General features: G+C 40.6%; 1 protein-coding gene across 1 annotated transcript in view; it reads left to right on the plus strand.

Moving 5' to 3' along the window:
• Positions 1 to 81: 81 nt before the first annotated feature.
• The window catches only part of b4galt5 (UDP-Gal:betaGlcNAc beta 1,4- galactosyltransferase, polypeptide 5), a 32,486-nt gene continuing 11,640 nt past the window's right edge, over positions 82 to 20,927 (plus strand). Inside the window, exon 1 of the mRNA XM_044352183.1 lies at positions 82 to 715. Coding sequence (XP_044208118.1) covers positions 610 to 715 — 106 coding nt within the window. The 5' untranslated portion in view covers positions 82 to 609. The remainder of the gene's footprint in view (positions 716 to 20,927) is intronic.

A 20,927-nucleotide genomic window follows, 5' to 3' on the forward strand; every position in this document is an offset into this window, starting at 1 on the left:
CTAAATTCCTAACGTTATCTTATGAGGGCTTGTCATATGCCATAACGTTGTGACGACATCGTGAGGGTTATCAAAGTAGTTGCTAGGAATCTTCGGTCGCCAGGATACGTTGATTAACGTTGCGAGAACGTAGCGTGCTTGTTTGTTGGTGGCTGTTACGCCCACTTTAGGTATTGCAGAGGGGCAGCTTCATTCATAGGGCTGGTAGGAATGCAGTCAAAGCACAGGAGCAGCCGAACACCATCAGCGTCGTAGGGTGTGAGCCAAATGATGGTCTCTCACTGAAAATACCAGGCCAGGTTGCTCTGCGCTGATCATTGTCAACAGTTTCGACATCGGACATATTCTGAGCTATATCCGGACCATCCCCTGAGGAATGGATTTTGAATGTCTTGATTGAATACTGGAGCTCTTCTCCTGTGCTCGACCTGCCGCGGAAATAGACTGACTTCCTAGTCCTCGCTGCTGCCGCAGACATAACACTCTCATCGGCTCATTGAACCCAGACTGTCCGTGGACTACTGGCTCTGGCATCTTGGCACATCGGAACTGGTCTATCGTCCGTGTAGATACGAAAACGTGCCTGTGTGTGCTTTTGCTGCCTGTATAATGCCGACACATCTGCGGTTCCGGAGAAGGTCATTCCTTGGACTTTTATTCCTTTTTTCACTGTCCACCTCCGCATTGTATTTCATCTACTCCGCCCCCGGTATCGGTAAGTCAAATCAATCATGGGCTTATTTTGAATATGCTCAAACGTTTGTATGTAGGTTGTTTTTATGGGCGCGTTAGGTCATGTGTGACAGCACGGTTTGCATCGAGAGTGTGGAGCAAACGAAGGGGCCATGCGCCTTTGCTGAGCTTTCATCAGCTCCCAATCGATGATGAGACTCAGCTGGATGCTCGAACTCAATCCTATAATATCCATGTACCTTACCATGATAATAATAGTGATACTGATGAGCGTCATGGCTACTATAATCCTAGTGATGTTAGTAGGTCTAACAGCTATGATTATAATGCTACTGATGACACTGGGGCCACAACCAAAATAAGGTATGTTGGCTTGGATTTTGGGGTCATTGTTGGCATTCACAGAATAGTCAAAGTAAATGTATATGTTAGCCTATATTTATTATCAATCTGGCTGAGGTCACGTCATGAGTTATGGCCTAAAGTGACATCTGTGAGGTCCACCTGAACATAGATCACTCATACTGAAATCATTCCTTACATCATTTGCTGCCTGTAAGTCACATGCAATTGTGTAATGGCGCATGTCCTGAATCCCTCCTATCATTAATTCATTAATGTTCCTCATCATCCCCTCCCTTCTTTTCTTCTGTCACTCTTTGTCTCTCTCTTTGAATGTGTGCGAGAGCATGTGTGTCATCTCAGTCTTCTTGATTATCTGCTGTCTGACACATCCTCGGAGGCCCTCTAGCTTAGGCCATGGTCCACTCCTCTATCAGCCTAGATATGTAGGGACTCTCGTGTTTGCTATTTTTGTCATTATTATCCACGTGATGCTGAAATATCAGTGACTTTATTGTAGCTGAATGGGCAAAGCTTATCTAGATACATAACACTCATTGCATTGTAAAATTGGGACTTTCACCTGACTCTGTCCTTGACTCTGCGCAAACCAGATCTGTTCTTTTAGGTCAGAACTTTCCACTGAGTGGATTTAAGAATACTGATGAATATGAAAACGAGCATATTCTGCCATGTTGGAGAACAGCAGGGCAAACTTAATGAGGAAATATTTGAGGAAACACAAGGTGCAGTTTAAAGTTGGCTACTGGCCTACTTTTCCTATTTACTGCTTAACCCACCATCGGTTGGATATCCTGTTGTGCTTGCTGAACAATCAGTAGGTAAAGGTGTGTCTACCAATTTGGGAATCGTGTTATTGTTGGAGTTGGCAGACAATGTTATGCCATGCAAGTGCCTAGCCTTTCTAAAACATCAAAGAGAAAAGTTTGTCCCTCTCACTCCTCAAAAATGGGTATTGATCCAGTCACGCTTTTTACCGGCTGCTGTGGACAACTTGATCAATAATTGAATCAATTCTTATATGGAGGACACATTACTGACAGGAATAGCCTGTGTATGTCCCAGTAACAGAGCAATGATTCCTCTAAATGTGAAACAACCAGGATAAAAAGTAATTCTTCATTCACTTGTTCAGTATTTTTCAAGCTAAAGTATTGATGCACATGGCCATATTCATCCTCCTGGGTGTTAACTGTAGGACTGTAATGGCCACGTGATTTTACTGGGGGGGTTAGTTGAGAAACAGAACAAGAACCAGCAACACCAGTCCATTAATTATAGATGGTAACCAGGAGCAAGACTGCTTCTGCTGCTATTACTAAAAGCTACAGTTTAGTCTTTTACACTTAGGATTCCCGGGTGACATCTGGCAGGGGAAATCAAGTGTGGGTGGACCTTTTGTTTAAAGGTCCAGTGTGTAGAATTTAGTGACATCTAGCAGAACAGACATGGCAGAAATGGAATAAAATATTCATCAGTATGTTTTAATTAGTATATATCCCATGAAAATAAGAACCATTGTGTTTCTGTTACCTTAGAATGAGTCCTTTATGTCTGCATAGAGAGCAGGTCCTCTTCCACAGAGCCCACCGTGTTGCACTGCCATGTTTCTACTGTAGCCCCTACAGAGGGCCTTCTGCGTTTTTTGTGAGTTTTGCAGCCACCGTAGGTTCTGCTACATGCTTGGGGGTTGATTGCAATCTGCAACCTCACTGCTAGATGCCACTAAATCCCAAACACTGGACCTTTTTAAAAGTTTTTGACATAAAGTGGTACAAGCTACTCGCTGGTAGTGATATTGATGCATGGACATTAGCTGAGGTTTAAGATCCTGTGGTCAGAGATGCCCCAGTGAGCCAGCAGCTTGTCAGAGAGAGACAAACAGCAGCAAATGGGGCTGGTTAACAAAAACATTTTAAACCACAACACAGCATTAGAATTCAATTTAACTATCCCCAACAGAATATATCATCTTTAGCCTGTTTGCAATGCTTCAGTCTCATATGTTGGACCTATCCTACAAAGGAAATATTTCCATGATACAAAATCTGAGGGGAGAATCAAGCATCAGACATACAAGATGCTGTATTTGGTTGTGGATGTTTTGTATTGAGTATACTGTATTGATGTGGCTCCCTTTGTTGACTTCTGTTGTTGCTTACCTGACAAGCTGTGGCCTTGTTGGGACATCTCCCTTCACGTGGTCTGTAGCCCGAGCTAATGTCAATGCATCAATATTATTACAAGTAAGTACCTTAAACCACCTCATGTCTGAAAATCTACCTAACCTTGTTAAGAGCAGGTCAAGACAGAGGTCAGAGTTAGGTTCAGGGATGCCCGGGGTCCTTCTCAGCATTTCACCATAATGTAGCTTTATTCTCTATAAATAATCCCAGCAAGAGTGTATAAGAATTAATAAATCTACATTTTCCTATTTCCACTATTCTATCCTAGCATACATACATATGATGGCCGCCTTTGGTGGAGAACAGATTTGCAGAAAATTATCATATAGAATGGGACACTGCAAAGAATTAGCAGAATAATTTACAGTAAAGAGAAAAAATAGAAAAAATGGAAAGGGCAAGGGGAGGGGGAAGTGGAGAGGGAAGGATGAAAGAGATGAGCTGAGCTCCTTTCCTTCTGCTGGTTTGCACATCGGGGAACCCATAGAGCACACCTGAGCAGGGCTTCCTATGATACCCAGGTGGCTTCAGTGCAGAATGCCCCAATTCATGGCTTAGTCCATTTCTCTCTCTCTCTCCCTTCCTCCCTGTCTGCTTCTGTCTCTCTCCATCTTTCTGTCTCCATGTACTCATATGCACTGACCCCCCAGCCTCTGTGTTGCCCCTGAGCATGGATGCTGACTGATGCAGGCTGGGGATGCAGGGCACAGCTGGGCCTGATTGCAGCAGTTTATTTAATTAAAACATGAGAGGATCCCACTGGAGCGAGAGCAAGGGAAGACACAGGCTCTATTTATAGGTTTGAACACAGATGCACACACACACCTCCACATCCGGGGAGAGCAAGGAAGACAAGAAGCCAGGTGCTTTCTTTTGTCTCTAGAGAGCAGGCTCATCATCCCATCTGAGTGGATGTGTGTGTCTTGTGTATATCTATCTGTAATATATCTAAGCATGTACCAGATTCATTTCAAGGTGTGGCCTGCTGACAGGCATTTCAGTCCTCAAAGTGTCTTCAGGTTGCTACAGTGTGAAGCATTGCATGCAGTTGTCAAGTTGGCAAGGAATGCAGTGTTCCACCAAGGTTTTGATGTTGCTTTAGAGTATCAAGCATTGTTTGTCAAACTCTGCAAAGGTGAGGCAAGGCAAAACTTCAATAGAAGTGCCACCTTGGATCAAGAAGTAACAATAAAACATTTGTGTAAAGAAAGAAAAATGCTAACAGAAATGTAGACTTTGGGTGTTAATTATATTTGGCTCTCAAGCAACTATACAGTACTTTTATGGCTTTTCTTCAGTTTATTTACACATAAACATGACTCATCTACCCACCATCCTTTCTTCAGGTCTGGGGTGTGGGTGGAGACTGCCAGTAAGTGCATGTCTCGGTGGCAAATGATAGCCAGTGCCTTTAGATGTAAACACACCTTCTGCTTTTACTGCCAGGACATAATTGTAGATCAGTGTCACGCCATATAGTTGATCTGCTTTATCAGCAACTACTATACTGAGCATAAATAATAACAAACTCTGCCACCCTGAGAAATTTGTCCGGCCCTTATTTTCAGGCTTTTGAGAACATGCCTACCTCTTTATAGAATAAGACCAGTGCGAATTCTACCAGTAAAATAATAGGTGTTGACAGTATCCTATTGTATATGTCAAAGAAATATCACAAAATACAAAATGTGGGGGCAATATATGTAATATGTAATATATCCTGATACAGTCTCTGACAGTACATTACCATCAGCATAAAGACGTACTCTCTTGTGATAGTGATGCAGACGTTTATTCTTCCTTAACTAAAGACATTTTAGCTCTGAACCTGTTCTTGCTATCTGGCAGTTCGAGCTTTTTTTCAGTTTATGGCTCTCTGTCCTATTGTAAACCTGTTCAGTTCAAATGTAGTATTATATAGTTTTATAATTTGATGTTGAATTCTCTTTCTGAGTTACCTCAAGGAATTAATTTGTGGAGGCGTAGCAGACAGACCATGTTTTTGATCTGTGTTTGCACTGTGCCCTGTCATCACTTTCATGGCAGAGATATCACAGGCAACTTCTGTGCTATCACTCTGCACTCAGTCCTAATGGTGTTGTACTTGTGTTTTTTTGGTGGTTTTTTTTTTTCTCACTGCTGCTGCTAAATGTGTATCTCCCCAGTGTGTTTCATAGAAAGCTGTTTTCTCAGAGCAGTTTTTTCACATTTCCTCTGGTCACACCCATCAATCTGTGTGAGTGTGCACATATATGAATATCTTTTCACTTTTATGTGTGTTTGTTTGTGCAGCCCTTTCCTGCAAAGCAACTTTCCAACATTGACAATGATTTACCCTAGGGACATTTGAATCCTAATTTGAGTAGAAACTGGCGCTTGAGGTGGAGAGGTATTAAAGAAGGAAGGAGCTTGTAAAGATCAGGCAGATTATGTTTAGAGCTATGCAGTTTGGTGCTTTGCATTAGAGGGAAATGAAAGAGTCCATGTATAGCTATAGCCGTAGCTGTAGCATAGATTATAATGTGTTTGTGACAGCATTGTTTAGATACTAATCTGTGGCTAGGATAATAATGATAAATCATTAACTTAGTTGAGGAGGAAGACAAAGTATTCAACTTAGTGCACATTGAACTTTTGTTCGACATGCTAGATGGATTAGTTAAATCAGAACTGTCTGTTAAAACTAATAAATGAATAACATTTGATTGTATTTTCTACCCCACTGGTAGGACATATACCCTAAATCACTACTGGCTGCACTTCGAGTGCCTTTCCTGAGTCTTGTAAAGTTGCTGTTCTTCACAAGTTTATAGGCTTCACAATTTATAGTAGGCTATTGCTTGTGGTAACCATAGCACTCAGACATGGCCATACTCAATCTACTTGATGTGGTTGCAGTGGTATCTATTTTTGTGCACAGCAGTGATGAGTGTTTGTGTGTACAAATTAAGATGTCAATGTGGAAAGTGCAGGTTGGTGTCAATATGGCAATACCTGCACCCTATGTCTTTGTTAGGCATGCTGCTTGTGCTTCTGTAGTAGAGCTTCCCTGGCACTCTTAAAGCCATCCATCTCTAGTCCTTAAGGACCACTATAGTGCCCCCACCCCCACCACCCCACCTCACTTCCCACCCTTCTTCTGCTGCTTAATTGATCCATCCATTTAGCTCAATCTAGTCAACCTCCTCAGGCTAATTTCCAGAGGCTAGGGATGGCCAGGGTGAAATATTAACTTGGTGCCAAGCTGTCTCGGATAGATTTCATTGTGAATAAACAATCATGCTACGTAGTGATAAATTATGCAACTTCTCTATTTGACTTCTGTGTAGTCGTACAGCCATTTAAAATTAGTTTTTGTAATTGGTAATAATGACTAGAAAAGTGTATAAAAATAGATTGAAAGGAAAACAGAGAGCTTGATGCACAGCAGTTCAATCACTGAAATTCCTCCGGCTGGAGCACTTAAGGTCTGGTGTTTGACATTTTCACTGCAGTTGCCATGGTTCCCTGAGGGCTTGTTCCCATCCAGGACTGACTCTTTTATTTATTATTGTCACAGCAACCACAGAAACATGCCATCCTTGTTCCCATGATGATCTGGGTGACAACAAATCCCTAAGGATACAGTCATTACAATCATCTGGGACAGTGCCATGGTCTTTCTCTTTGTCTGGGACATCTGTACACTGTAAACTGGACCGTTCAGTAAAATGAATTACAACCACTATAAATAACTTAACATAATGCCAGATTTCTCTTGGTCTTTACCACTGACAGTTCAGAACAACACTTGTCCCATAATTTAAATAAACACTTCAATATTGTTATTTCTGCTTCCGCTTAGACCTTCTACACTTGTGTAAATCTTCCTGCTGTGATAGTCTGTTATGGCTCTGTATTGTAAATGTGTAAGCGCTGTCCAAGGACATGTGACTCTAATTACTCTATTAACGATGGAATTTAGTTAAACATCAATAGAGTTCATTGCACTCTGTGAGTCAGTCGGAGGCATGAGCATTCCTCTTAAAACCTTTCATTGACCGTGTGATACTCTACCCGCTATCCCTCATCACACACACACACATACACCTACACTCCAAATATGGTTCACTAGGATATGCAGGAACTCTGCATCACCCTGAAAAGGACATGGATTACATAACCATTTTGACTGTGACACGGTAAAATCTAAAACATTCCCTCCCCTGTGATCGCAGAAGAAAAGAGAGACTAAGTCATTGCTGTTTTCAGTACACCTAGCTTATTCACTTTTTCCATTGTTTTTGTATTTCATAAGACATTTCAGTGTACATTTTTGGATAAGACTCACACTGTCATATTATGCAATACAGAGTTCCATTGAGACATGATTCAGACCTGCTGCTGTATTATAATATTAATTTGGGTAAACAGCAAAGACAAGCTATGAACTTGTGTGGGAATACTGTATATCTCCTTTTACTAAAGCTACGGGGTCTATTTGGTGACCAGCTTTGTTTTGTGATACACACACTCAATACTATTGATTCACTGATTTGACACACGTCTGTATAGAAAGTTGTAGACATTGTTTACCCAGCAAAGCTAAATGCATCCAATACTTTAAGATCTTCTTGTCATGGTGTTTAGTCAGGGTGTTTCTCATTTGTTCCTAGGTTGCTGTTTGGATTTTCAATCATTGCAATTCTCTTTCACTCTGTGAAAGACCCTGTGTTCTCAACCCTTTGGGTTTTTGACCCATGAAGTGATAACTCTCAGGCATGGATAAGCAAAGGGCTGAAAAGTTAATCCACTTTCCCTCTCAGTTTCATTAATTATTATAGATGTAGAATGAAAAAAACATTCATTATTGTATTTCAGAAGAAAAAAATGCTACAAAAGAATTTTGAATCACTGCCCTTTTTATTTTTAGGATTGATTGTTGTGTGTTCACCTTCCCACAGTAAGTTCATGCTCGTTATTTATTTATTGTACAAATCCTTTTATCCAACTGGTGTTATAGTTTTTTTTTTTTTTTACAGATTTAAAATAGCTTCCTCAGATTTAATATTGTACTTGCAACCTAAACTTCCCTCAACCTAAGTTCCCATCCTTGTTATAGATACTGTAATTGTAATTGAACTCTGTTTGGCCTACCTATAGAAAGACATAGCAACCATTCAGAGGTGATCCCTACACGCATAGCAACCCTAGTCTTATGTCTCTCACTGTTGCCTGTAAGATGACTCATGTTCAACCCCTATAGTCTAGATATCTGACCACAGACAGATGGTTGGGCTGAGTGCAGTAGAGGTGAGAGGGGGTGGAGGTGTAACAATGTTTGTGTTAGTTTAGATAGAGAGTTGTGAGTCATTTCAGAGGCGGACTGAAGGTCTTGTGTTGAGGCTGTAATCATTTATGTAACCTAATCATCCCAAGGAGAATCCCAGTCTTTGTAGACCTGGTCCAGGCCTCCGTTTGTTATTGAGACTGTTACCATGGTTACTTTGGTCATGTGTTTGTGGGCAGTTAAACTGTAACTGATGATGAGCCGGTGTACAGGAGTGAGGACGCCAGGGAGGCAGAATCCAGACACATGTTTTTTAACAATGTTGATGACATGGTGTGTTCAGCTGACGGTAGAGCTGATGATTGTGATGACTCCACCTGTTTTAAAGTTTACCTACAATAAGTGTTTAATGAAAGCTATTATACTCTGTCTAAACTTAACTTCTGGGATATGCACGGGCAAATACCGCTGTGGCTTTCTCTGTGAATCCCGGGATGATTTCTTAAAGAACCAAATCAATGCTGTCAAGTGAAAACAAAAAGTAGGCCTGTGGCTACCTAAGGTTAAAGTGTGCACTTCAACCCATTGGCAAAAGAGTACCTGTTGGACAGGAGCCTTTCTAGCTGTCTAGCTGCAGAAAGACAAATGTTTGCATCCAAAGCAAATACATAAACATAAAGATTTTCTGTAAATCTCTGAACAACTTATTGAATGCAGTGTTGGTTGTGGGAAAATTCCTCTGAACCCCAGGAACCAAATTGTACTGTAATTATAATCTGAATCCCTTTTCTTCATAATGAAAGTTAATTTTGTTTCTCACCCCCTTTCAGAGATAGACGATTGTCTCCTTATCATGTTTTTTATATATTTTTGAAAATCTAATTACTATATGTTAGAAAAAAATAGTTATTCTCTGTGTTCAGATCAAAAATAGTACTGCGTTTAAAAAAAAAAAAAAAAAAAAAAATGCTAGGGGCAAGGGGTGTGATGATGAACCATTAAGTCCAGGTTGAAGGCCTACCAGATGCCTAGACACTGCACAGTAGTTTATACTCCTCTGAGACAGGAATTTTCAACTCTGTAAAGTTGTCCCAGCAGCTTCTCTGTCTCAAGGCATCCAGCAGAATCAGGCCGCTCCACAGTAGACGCTACAATGTCTGCAAACCTGCAATGTGAGCTTGCACATATGCATTGTTTGATGTGGTTGCCACTGCAAAAGTTTAGCCAGGATCTTTTTGTCTTTAGCTTATGCTTTTGCCGCAGCACCCACACGACACCAATATAGGGGTCTCTGTGAATTGACTTAGGAGGCTATAATTTGATGCGCTGTTATTGTGGGTCTGGACAGCCTAATGCTGCCCTCTAGGCATGCACGCCTACCTTATTCCCAGGTAACCAGATCAACACCTTAGGTTGGCCATGGCAGCAAATGCAAACAATTAGAACCTAACTTAGGAGATTAATTAGAGGGCTCATCTAATAAATTCTTACGAGGGCAGCTTAGTTGATTAGCAAAGCATAGCTGTAGCCAGAGCGGATTTACAGCCACTATACACAAATTCAGTGAGCGTTAATTAGCAGCTGCTTTTATTTTTATTTAGTGTGGCCGCTAACATTGGAGGCTAGATAGTGAAATAGCCAATGAAATACCATTTACTACTGCAGGTTGTCAACTGTCCAAGCTGCATAAATAGCAATAAACTAGTAGTGACTGGATGTTGGGAAAAAGCCTAAAAGCATTTCTAATGTCTTGTATTGTACAAATCTCCAAGGAAAAGAGGTAAGACTTTATTGTTTAGTATTATTTTCTCACTGAGAAAGACCTTCCTGCCTAGACTATGCTCTTATAAATTCATCCCCTGTTCTTAAATGCATGATACCAGCTACTAGTCCATATTTAGATCTCACACTACACATCAATACCTTGCTTTTCCTCTATCCTTGTATGCAAAGCAAATTTAATGTACAACATGTTTATTTATGGAGTATTAACAGAATCAGTGTTATGACCTGGATTCATGTTGGCAGAAATTAATTGGTTTGTAGCTTAAATTTGAAATTAATTAATCAATTTACTACCACTTTGAGTTGTTTACATAACCCTCAGTGCATTAAAGCAACAAATCTGGTCGTTCTCATGAAATATTAACTGCACTGACTGCAGCTACCAAGCCAGCTCAATTTCTTAATGTTTTCCAATTAATGCACATCAAATATTTAATAAATGCAGTATAATACAGTGCAGTACCAGGACATATAGTGTTTATATTACTTAGTCTGTACTATTCATTCTATACAATTTACAATGTCCTTTATCTTTTCCCAAGCATAGTCAGGTAAAGTAAGGTTTTAATTTAGCATAGGTATGATTAGCCAGATAAGCTATTGTCTCACAATGATTTTAGGTGTGTTCTCCAACCACAGTGCTGTGAACAATATACATACTTAGTGGAATACCAGAAGCATTAAGGTGCAGCACAGTCCTAAAGGTCAGAACAGAGAATTAGATGTGGAAATCCACAGGGAAAGGCATGTGTAGTGTTTCTGCATCTTGCTCAACTGTATGTAGCTACTGTGGCAGCGTGGTGTACTAGCTGCCTTCTCTGGCCCATTTGTTCAGTCAACAGGAGTAACCTCCAGCTGTGAGGAGACCTCATCTTTCTGCTGGCGGGGAATAGGAAAACAGAGCGAGCGGGAGAAAATAGGCAGAGGCAGTATGGTGTGTGTGTGTGTCATTAGGTACTTGTGTGTTTGTGTGCATGTGTACCTGTCTGTGTATGTCCTCTGTGCACCCCACACACTGTAGCAGTGTTTGAGCCACTGCAATAACACAAGAATGTTCTGGATAGCCGCCAAATATAAAAGCAGGCGGAAATGGTCTGGCAGAAGGGAGCGGCGGGGGCACTGCAGGAATGAATCACTACTCACCGGCCCGGTCCAGCCAACATTGTAGCTGTCTCATCTGCTGGAAATTCTGGGATTTGTAAAGAGTAAGGGGAGTTAACCATCATTGTGCACATTTATTTAGTAATAAACACTTTGAAATCAGAGATTGTGAAAAGGATGAGGCAGGGCTGGTTTACCAGATTAAGTCTTAGGCAAGAGAAAGTCTGAAAAGCTGCGGTGAGACAAGAAGCAAGGAGGGCACATTGAGGGAAGAGACTGAGATTAATCTTGAGTTGATTTAATGACCTGCAGTGTAGTTGCGTTTTGGCAGGAGCTGCTCTGAGTTAAAGGGTGATGAAACCTGCAGTTTTAGACCTTCTCTGCACACTCCACTAGTTAAAAATGTAATCAAACGGGCATGTAGAGCAGGGGAAGCAAGGAAAGAGGGCAGGTTAGGGAGGGTTATCACCACCTTGAGGCAAACTTAACACAGCAGCCAAGAGCCACTGAAAAACCACCTGACAGGCTCCAAAACTAAGATCCTCATTGCTTCTTATCAGTGTCCCTGTATGCACCCTTGTCCATCTATTCTGTTAAGTTTGAATGCAGAAGATTTTAATTTTTATCTATAACACTTCCCTCCAGCGGCTGTGGATTATGCAAAAAGAAACTCAAAAGCTACACGTTATTTTTCTCTTCAGCAGCTTTTCTTTCAAAGTAGCCCAGTTGGGTTGGAAACACGCAGAACGGGCAACCTGAATGTTACTACAGAGAATGATACACAGTCCTGGAGAACTTTTGTTGACATTTACAATTTTGAAAGTAGGAGTCAGGAGTAAAATTCTTCAAACTATTGAATGATGGTCACATTCTTTTGTCTTTCAATTTAGCACTTTAAACAGCTAATCAGTTGCATAAAAACAGAGGAAGTATCAATTCATCACGACTTCTCACTCTCGTTAATCTTTTTCTTCCTCAACTGACATCAAATTGTACACATCCATATAACAGCCCTCTTTCCTTCTTACCCTCTAACAACCGGTATCAAAGCAAGGACTCAGGATAAACCAGTATCTGCCAATTGCGTGAGTGAGTCATCATTTAGTGAAGTAACGCTTGAATTTCCACCTGCATACAGGCTGTTTTCCACCTTCAGATGCCGACAGCAGTAACCGAGACGATATGAGGAAATGAGCTTTTACTAGGAAAAGAAAGTGCCTTTCTCTTACACACACACACACATATATATACACAATCTGTCTGTCTTCCTCATTCAGATCTGTATTTCTGTATTTGCTTGCAACAGAGTGAAAACAAGGGGTCCTGGCACCACTGTGTCATTTATGTAAATCTTCTCGGCGCATCTTGTCCCTGTGTTTCTCTGCCATGTAGTGGCACGGCAGACACAGTGACTCAGGGGAGGATCACACACACACACACACACACACACACACACACACACACACACACACACACACACGTACACTTGGGACAGCAGAGCAGATGGAGGGGCCAGAGTGACTAGTGCAAGACCAAAAATGAACTCAAACTAGACATCACACTGTCCCTGCTGGCATGTGCTAGTGTATACTGTGTCTGAGTGTGATATGTTATTGGTGACAGGTTTTTTATCTACTACAATACCTTTTCCATTACACATAGTTTCCGATTGCAGTGCACATAATACCACATCATAACATATCTTCGGACTGTGTGTTATCAGCTCCACTCCTGTTCTTCTGTCTTTGGTATCAAGGAGTGTCGATGGGAAGAGTCAACATTCCTTACACATTACATTGTCAGGTGAATGACTGTGTTTCTCAGCTAAAATAGCAGTGCCGTTGTATCATTGTCTGGTTGATCAATTGATTAGTGTCACAGATTCACCAGACCAGTTTAAAACAGTCAAGGGTTACAGTAAAGGGGTGTGAAAACAGCATGGCCTTCTTCCTTTTTTTCTGAAACCGCAGCTGCTGCGCCTACAGCTATGAATAAATAGGTAGTGTAGAGTTGGATATAATCCTGCTGAGCTGTGGTGATTATTTAACTGTTAATGCCTTATTGCCTGAGGAAGGGAGCTCATTTTGAAAACTGGGTATTCCCTCATGTTTACACCGCTTTCTGTGCTCACAAATGATGGTTTTACTTTCATTTGTCTTCCATGAATCCGCATTTTTATACAGCAGATAATTTAAATTAGTACGTGCTTTCACCTCCATCTTTAGACTATACAGGGGTCAGTATTCTCGAAAGTACTTGTTTCCCATGGAACACTGCTAGGTTAATTATTTTAGTACTATTATATTCCAGATTCTAGATTGGAAAAAGGACTCCTGATGATGAGGTTGACAGTCATTTTTGGGATCGATTATGTTATACTGTTACTCTGTCTATATAAAATTGTCTAAAAATGTCAAATTTGCATGTTTAAATGTTGTTTATTTCCGTTCCTCTAAAGAAGCCTTTAACCTTTTTGCTGATATAGTCTCATTATTTCTGAAAGGCTTTTTTTGTTTATTTGTTGTTTTATTTTACTTTTGGCAGTGCATTGAACATTTTGTACAATGTACATAAACAGAAATTCTTTTCTTACTCAAATCTTACCTTTCACAACAGGGTGGAGTTTTGGTTGCAGTCATTTTATAGTGACGCAGTTTACCATAACTATTCATGTTTTACTTTACCTTTTACTTTTCATGTACACACACACACACACACACACACCCTGCGTGTGGATGAAATATGAAAAAGTAGTGAGGAAAATATTTCAGGGCGATGTGGTTATATACGTGCAAATCTATGTGTGTGTACGTGTGTTTAGATCAGATTAGTTTGTGGGTGGAGGCAACAAAAAATAGTTCTGACGTGAGCAGCAGCTTCTAGTGCCTAACTCAGGATATATAGGGTTTGAGGAAGTACCTTAATATTTCAAAGGTGTCTCACTGAATGATTCGTTCAGTCTGTTTCTCTGTTGACATATGGGGAGTTCCTGAGAACACACCGTAAGCAGTTAGTTACACACAGGAAGTTGCAAACAATTGTCAGTGCTAGAGTGAAAGTTTTACCGATGTCTCAACGACGATGTTCCTGTTTCAGATAACATAATAAATAATATAATTGAACCAAAGAAAATAATATAGATGGGTCTTAAGCATATACTGCTTGAACATGAGGTGCAGTTATACTTCACAAGCAGGCGTTGAGCGTCAGTACAGAGACGGGGGGAAGGCAAAGATTTGTCAGATTAATGACAATTGAATAAATAAATGAAATTGACCGGCCAAGAGGAAGTGGGAAGCAGAGAAGAGGAGAATAGGAGCACAAGTGGTTTAGATGCTCTCAGGAAGTGGGCAGGATGCCAAAGACTGTGATAAGTGCCGACGTCATATCTGTTGCAGTAAATGAAGAGTACTCAGCCTGTCAAAGAGACATCTGCTCTGAGAATCTGGCTTTCTCGCTTTTTTTTTTTTTTGCTGTCTCTCCTGTCTATTAGTCAGCCAGTCCGTTAGCGTCCTCGAGTCTGATGGAGAAATGGTTCTCTTGGGCTTTTGAATTCCTGTGCATATGACGTAGGTTTTGGTTAATGCATACACGATGGTTTTCCTGTCATTGTAGTTCCACATAGTTATTTTCAAACACTTAAGGTCTGTTGTGAAAGTGCCACTGTGTGTGTGTGTGTGTGTGTGTGTGTGTGTGTGTGTGTGTGTGTGTGTGTGTGTGTCTGTGTGTCTGTGTGTGTGTTCGCACAGTTCAGCTGTGGGTTTGGAGGAAGCCTCATGATACACTTATGACTAAATATCATGTGACCAGAACTAGCACTGGACTAATATTGTCCTCATTATCAGCAGTTTGTGTTTCATTTTGGAATGTTTCTGTAAGTTAACAATATGAAAACAAATTCAAAGAGGAGAATGACATGTAGAATGACATTTTTATTTGCTTGGGTGGTCTTGTCATAGCCGTTAAACTCCTCTTGGCCAGTGTTAGTATGTCACTCCTAATATACCCTCCCTCTTCTGCTTGCTTCTAACCATTTCTCTTGCCTTTTCTGTGGTGAACTGAAAGCTATGACTCGACAGCTGAGCTATTTTCTGACGGGAATCACAAGTCAGTCCATAGAATGTGTGCGTGTGTGTGACCTTCTCATTAACTAATTGGCAATATCAAATGACAAACAGAGAGAATGAGAGACTTTCCATCCAGTGTAAAAAACTGCAGGCTTTACATGTACCATGCAAATGACAGACAGGTGATGAATAGGTGGATGGTTATTTGAGCGAACTACCAACTGGATGTAAATTTTATGTAGATGTCTAAATAATGTGGGTCAGAGTTATGTATCCTTAGGAGCAGAGCAAACACAAGTACTGCCAAGGTTTGGGGTTTGTGATATAATAACAAAACATGAAAAATCCACATAAAATGCAAAATAACTACAAATTTTAAAGGCATCTAATTTATCGTATCTAATCTATTTAAGCACTAACTGTAACCTACATTACAAAATGAGTGTTTTTAAGACATTACTTTGTGTTATTGCAGTATGCAAACCAGCATGCTTTTCTGGCTATTCTGACCCATAATCCTCTGCGTGGCAGAAGATATGTCACATTGATTGAGCCGCCAAGAGAGCATAGACCAATGACAGCACATTGACAGTGCAATGACACAAGCCGCATTGACAGATGAAGTAGTATGTCCCAATTGTATGCATACTGCATGTATACTGCATGCAACAGTGCGTTCTTTGTAAGGGCAGCTGCAGTACATAGTAAAAATAAAAAACAGAAGTATGCAATTTGGAATGCAGAACATGTGAACAATTGTGCAAGGTAATATCAGAGATATGGCAACTCTGATGTAAAAGTTCATTTTTCCACTTTGTGATTGGGTAATCTATCTTATGTCTTATCTGTTTTTCTCTTATTTTTCCGCTAACAGCTCTGAAATAAAGTGAAATTAATTAAGTTGATGTGACAATGTGACAGCGCATGAGCCTTGTGAGATCCCAAGAATTTCACGGAACACATTTTATAGCACTACTAATAAATGATATCAAGTTGCAGCACTTTTTTCCTCATGCTGATGTGTGTAAATTTGTGAACCAAAGAGGATGCAGCAACTTGAAGCCCTTTGCATAAATGTGTCTCTCAAAGTGTCTGTCTTAAGTTACCCATGACAACAGGAATGTAAGGGGGAGGCGGAGTAGGAACTAGAAAGATATGGGAGAGAGGGAAAGATAAAGACAAAGATAATAGACAGTGAGTGAGAATGAACACAGATAAATGAAAAAGGAATTGAGAAATTTGTCCTTAGAGAGCAATGATCTTTTTTCCATGAGAGAGGGTAAGATTAGATAAATTAAGTACTTTGATGTAGGCCCTTCTGTTCCTGTCAACTGAAAATATGTAAGCAGAATACATCTGCCAATGTTACAAAATATTAACCAAAAGGAAGAAATATGGTGGAAAGCAATTCCAATATTTATAAATCCCAGAGCTATGCAGGCTTCCTGTTATAATACGGCCTTACTGTTTTTTCAAAGGAATCTACTAATAATAGTGTGGATTCATACAGAATTGCAGCTGTACTTTTTGTTAAAATACTCATGAACTCAGCCACCCTCCAGGGATCACTGTCCGACTGAAATGCTTTATAAAAACCCACAATGTATGGGATTAGTTTTTAGTTGTTAGTCACACAAGCACATGGTGAGAGGAAACTCAACGGGGTTGTGAAAATGTGTGTGTGTGTGCAAGTAAAAGATTGATGGTGGCGAACAAACATGTGAGTTGAGTTATCTCTGTGTGAACTGTATCTGAGTGACAAATTAATTGGCATAGCTATCCCCTCTGCCTCAGGAAACACAGAGTAAACTGAATTGTCCGTTTTTTTTGTTTTTTTATTCTAAAATGTATAAATTGGCTAAGCAGAAAGAACTATATAATTTCTCTATATGTTAAGACATATAGGGAACTTTAACTAACCGTGTGTGTGTGTGTGTGTGTGTGTATATCGATTCACTACAGCCTCAGGGTTTCTCAGCATCACTTACAGAGGGTCAGAAAAGGTAATAACATGCTTGTCCCTTTAGATGAGATCAATAATGGTTCAAAACGACATATTATATATTTTTAAAAAAACAACCTACATACAATCAACAATCCATAATCTTCATCTCATGCCAATCCTTAACATCCTCGTTAGATCAATACACTCAAATTACAGCAGTTGTTCCAGTTAATTGTGAGGGATTTAGCGCTAATGCTTCGAGTAATCAGCTGTTTACTTTCCAATAAGGTATTGAAATGGGCCGCTAAATCATGTGTGGCCAATTTAGAGTGTTACATTACTGATAGTGTCATTAATTCAGCTTTTACGCTGACATAATACACATTCAGCATGCACTGAGGACTGATGAATTTGCACCCATGGTGCTCTACTTGTCTTCATGTCTTTATGCATGTGCCGGTCTGTGGGTGTCACTGATACGCGGTGGCAGTAAAAATGGCCCTTTCTTAGAGTGACAGCTTTAATCCCTGAAAGCTATGGGTGCATGTATGGTGTGTGTACTTGCGTCACTGTGTGTGTGTGTGTGTGCATACAGGAAGCATATCTGCTGGGGGGGAAAAACTGCCTTTCAGCTCTTATCAGGAAGCTAGCAGAATGGGACCGATCACCTCCCACTGCTGAGCTATCAATGTGGAGTTAATTGCCTTTCAGAGGCAAAGTGTGTGTGTGTGTGTGTGTGTTGGGGGGTGGGGGGCATTTGCGCATTTCCTTTTATTTTTTTTCTTGTTTGTTGGCTTTTTCTTTTTCCATTAACCTTAGTTACATTACAATGTGGTGCATTGCCTCTGTCTGGCCCTGGACTGGTCACCGTAAGCCTGCGATCCATCATTCACATTATTTACCTAAACGATAGGAAGAAACGGAGTGGACGGAAAGTGATACAAACTACATTATACAGAGACAGCAGCACAGAGAGATGAAGAGCGGAGATAAAAGGAAGGACAGATAAGTGGAAAGAGGGAGGGATGTGGAGACGGAGAGACAGAAAGAGAGGGAGAGGTGGGCCAGGCTTGGCATGCGGACAGCGTGTTCTGTGAGAACTATAGAGGACAAGGTCGTTCAAGGTCTTCTGTCATGCTTGATGGGTAACAGTGGGTGGTTTCTGATGGGATGAGGAGACATGGGGGTGGGGTTTGAGGGGTCTTTCTGGTCTACATGTGTATAATGTAGTTGTGTATTTGTTCAATGTCCCTCGCCAATGACATATCAGAAAGCTCTGTGTATGTGTGTGTGGGTGTGTGTGTGTGTCTGTGTGCGTGTGTACACGTGCATCCCTTTGCTTATATGTCCAGCACTAATGGCCTTGTGTTGTAGCCTGCCACGTTCGCTTCCTCTAAACTCCAGGTCTCTCATGTCTAATTGCATTTGTCACAGTTTGTAGCCTTGAATACCTTGGTGCTGCCCATTACTGCAGTCTCTGGGGTGCACATTTGAGGGAGGAATCGCATGCCCACTGCTTTGTATACAGGAGATCAAGCGTTGACAGTATCCGTCTCTGTGCTTGAAGACCTTTACTTGTATTTCCAGGCAACCTGACCCTTGAGAGAACCCAGCGACTGGCTTTTTTCAAAGGGGATCCAAAAATCTTTTGACTGATATTTTCCAACAAAGACCAGACTGAGAATCTGGTTTGCTTTGTTCTGCAAGCAATGGAAAAGTGCAGTGTGTACATGTACAGTACATATGTACGATGGATTTGTCCTAGTAGAAATATGCATAGATAATATATCTCCATATGTTTGGCAGGCATGGGAACGCGATGCTAACATGTCAAATGTGTCGGTGCCTGCAGGACTGGATCACACTCCAGAAGCCTCTTAGCATTTTTCTGTCATATGGTGCCTCAGAAGGGCGTGTGTGTGTGTGTGTGTGTGTGTGTGTGTGTGTGTGTGTGTTGATCCACTTCTGCATGTGTTACAGTGAGAGTGAATAGGATCTATTCTATGTTCTTGTATTCCTTTTTATTATTATTATCCTTTGCAGATTTGCTCTAGCCACAGTGTAATATTTGCATGCTACAGAGGTAAAATGAGAACATTGATTTCAGTTACTGCATAGCCACTAGTTTCTAGTCCTGCAAGCCAGGCAGTTTGTATAGAACAAGATGAATGTGATGGAAACTGTAATACAATTACTAATGACAAATCACATCCCGTGGATTTCTAGCTCAGCAGTATCGTGCACGCGCATATCAGCACGCACACAGACACACATGTACGCGCATACACAGAGGGGAGTGGATCATACTGGGATTGCTTTAAGATAAATGTAGACTGGATTAATGGCTAGAGATTGTACAGTTGGATACAGGTTCACAGAGGCAGAGATCTGTCAGATTGGCAGTTTGGCATTGTGCTGGCATGCTGCTCCAAATACAGTAAGAGTAGTAGTAGTGTATGGGATGAATATCATGTCATTTCAAAACTGAAAAAAAAGCTTCAAAAGGTTGAAACTCACTGTTTGAAGCTTGAAATCTAATAAAGTTCTTGTTTTGTTGTCGTTTTTAAAGGTGCGGATATGTTGGAAAAAACGTTTTGAAATGTTGAAACTTGAGTTTCGAAAGGCCGAATCTTTATTTAGAAACTTTTGCGGATGTAAATTTGCACTCACATTACAGACTGTTATTTCAGAGCTGAGTTTACAACACCCACATTTTAGAGATCTGCCCACACAGTAGAGAGCTTGTGTGTTGGCTGGAGACTCTTGGGTCACTACTCGGGGAAGCCAGACAGCACAGAGAACCGTGCATCCTGTTGGCATATCCTGTGCGCTTCAGTCATTGAAGGGAAAGTCTGTCAATCCCACCTAACCTGGTACATTGCTTGGACTATTTCTGCAGAGGGCAAACAATAGGTTAAAAAAAGCCCATGCCTCCCGGATCACAGCTTTTTTTTTTTTTTTTTTTTTTTTTTTCCCCCCAGACTGTCTGTTTCAGAATTTTGGAGTTTCAGACCAGAGCTGCCAGAAATCATGTGACTCGCAAGCTCGTAACTGTGTGGGCTGAGAAATGGGTGTTGTAAACTCAGTTCTGAAAGAACAGTCTGCAATAGAAGTGTGAGTGTACATCCACAAAAGTTTCAAAATAAAGATTTGCCCTCTCAAAATCTCAAGTTTCAACGTCTCAAAATGTTTTTTCCCAACATATGTGCATATGTTTTCAGATCACCATTTACAGGGTTTCAAACCAGGAAAACAAACTAATACACAGGGAGAACAGTGACAAATTTGTTGGAGAAGCACTGTAAAAAGAGAGCTTTAATTGTGAAAAAGGAAAACTCAAATACAAATTAATGATAATGAAAATGTATGCCAGAAAAAGATGAATGAAAATTCAAATCTCAGCAAACATGAATTTTAATTTTTTTTTCAACTTATCAAAACAAGTCTTCAAAACATAGTTTCAATCTTGCAAAACTTTTATATTAGATTTCAAGCCATCAAACACTCAAACAGAGTTT

The sequence above is a fragment of the Thunnus albacares genome, chromosome 5 (assembly GCF_914725855.1).
Source record: "Thunnus albacares chromosome 5, fThuAlb1.1, whole genome shotgun sequence".
NCBI classification, from domain to species: Eukaryota; Metazoa; Chordata; class Actinopteri; order Scombriformes; family Scombridae; genus Thunnus; species Thunnus albacares.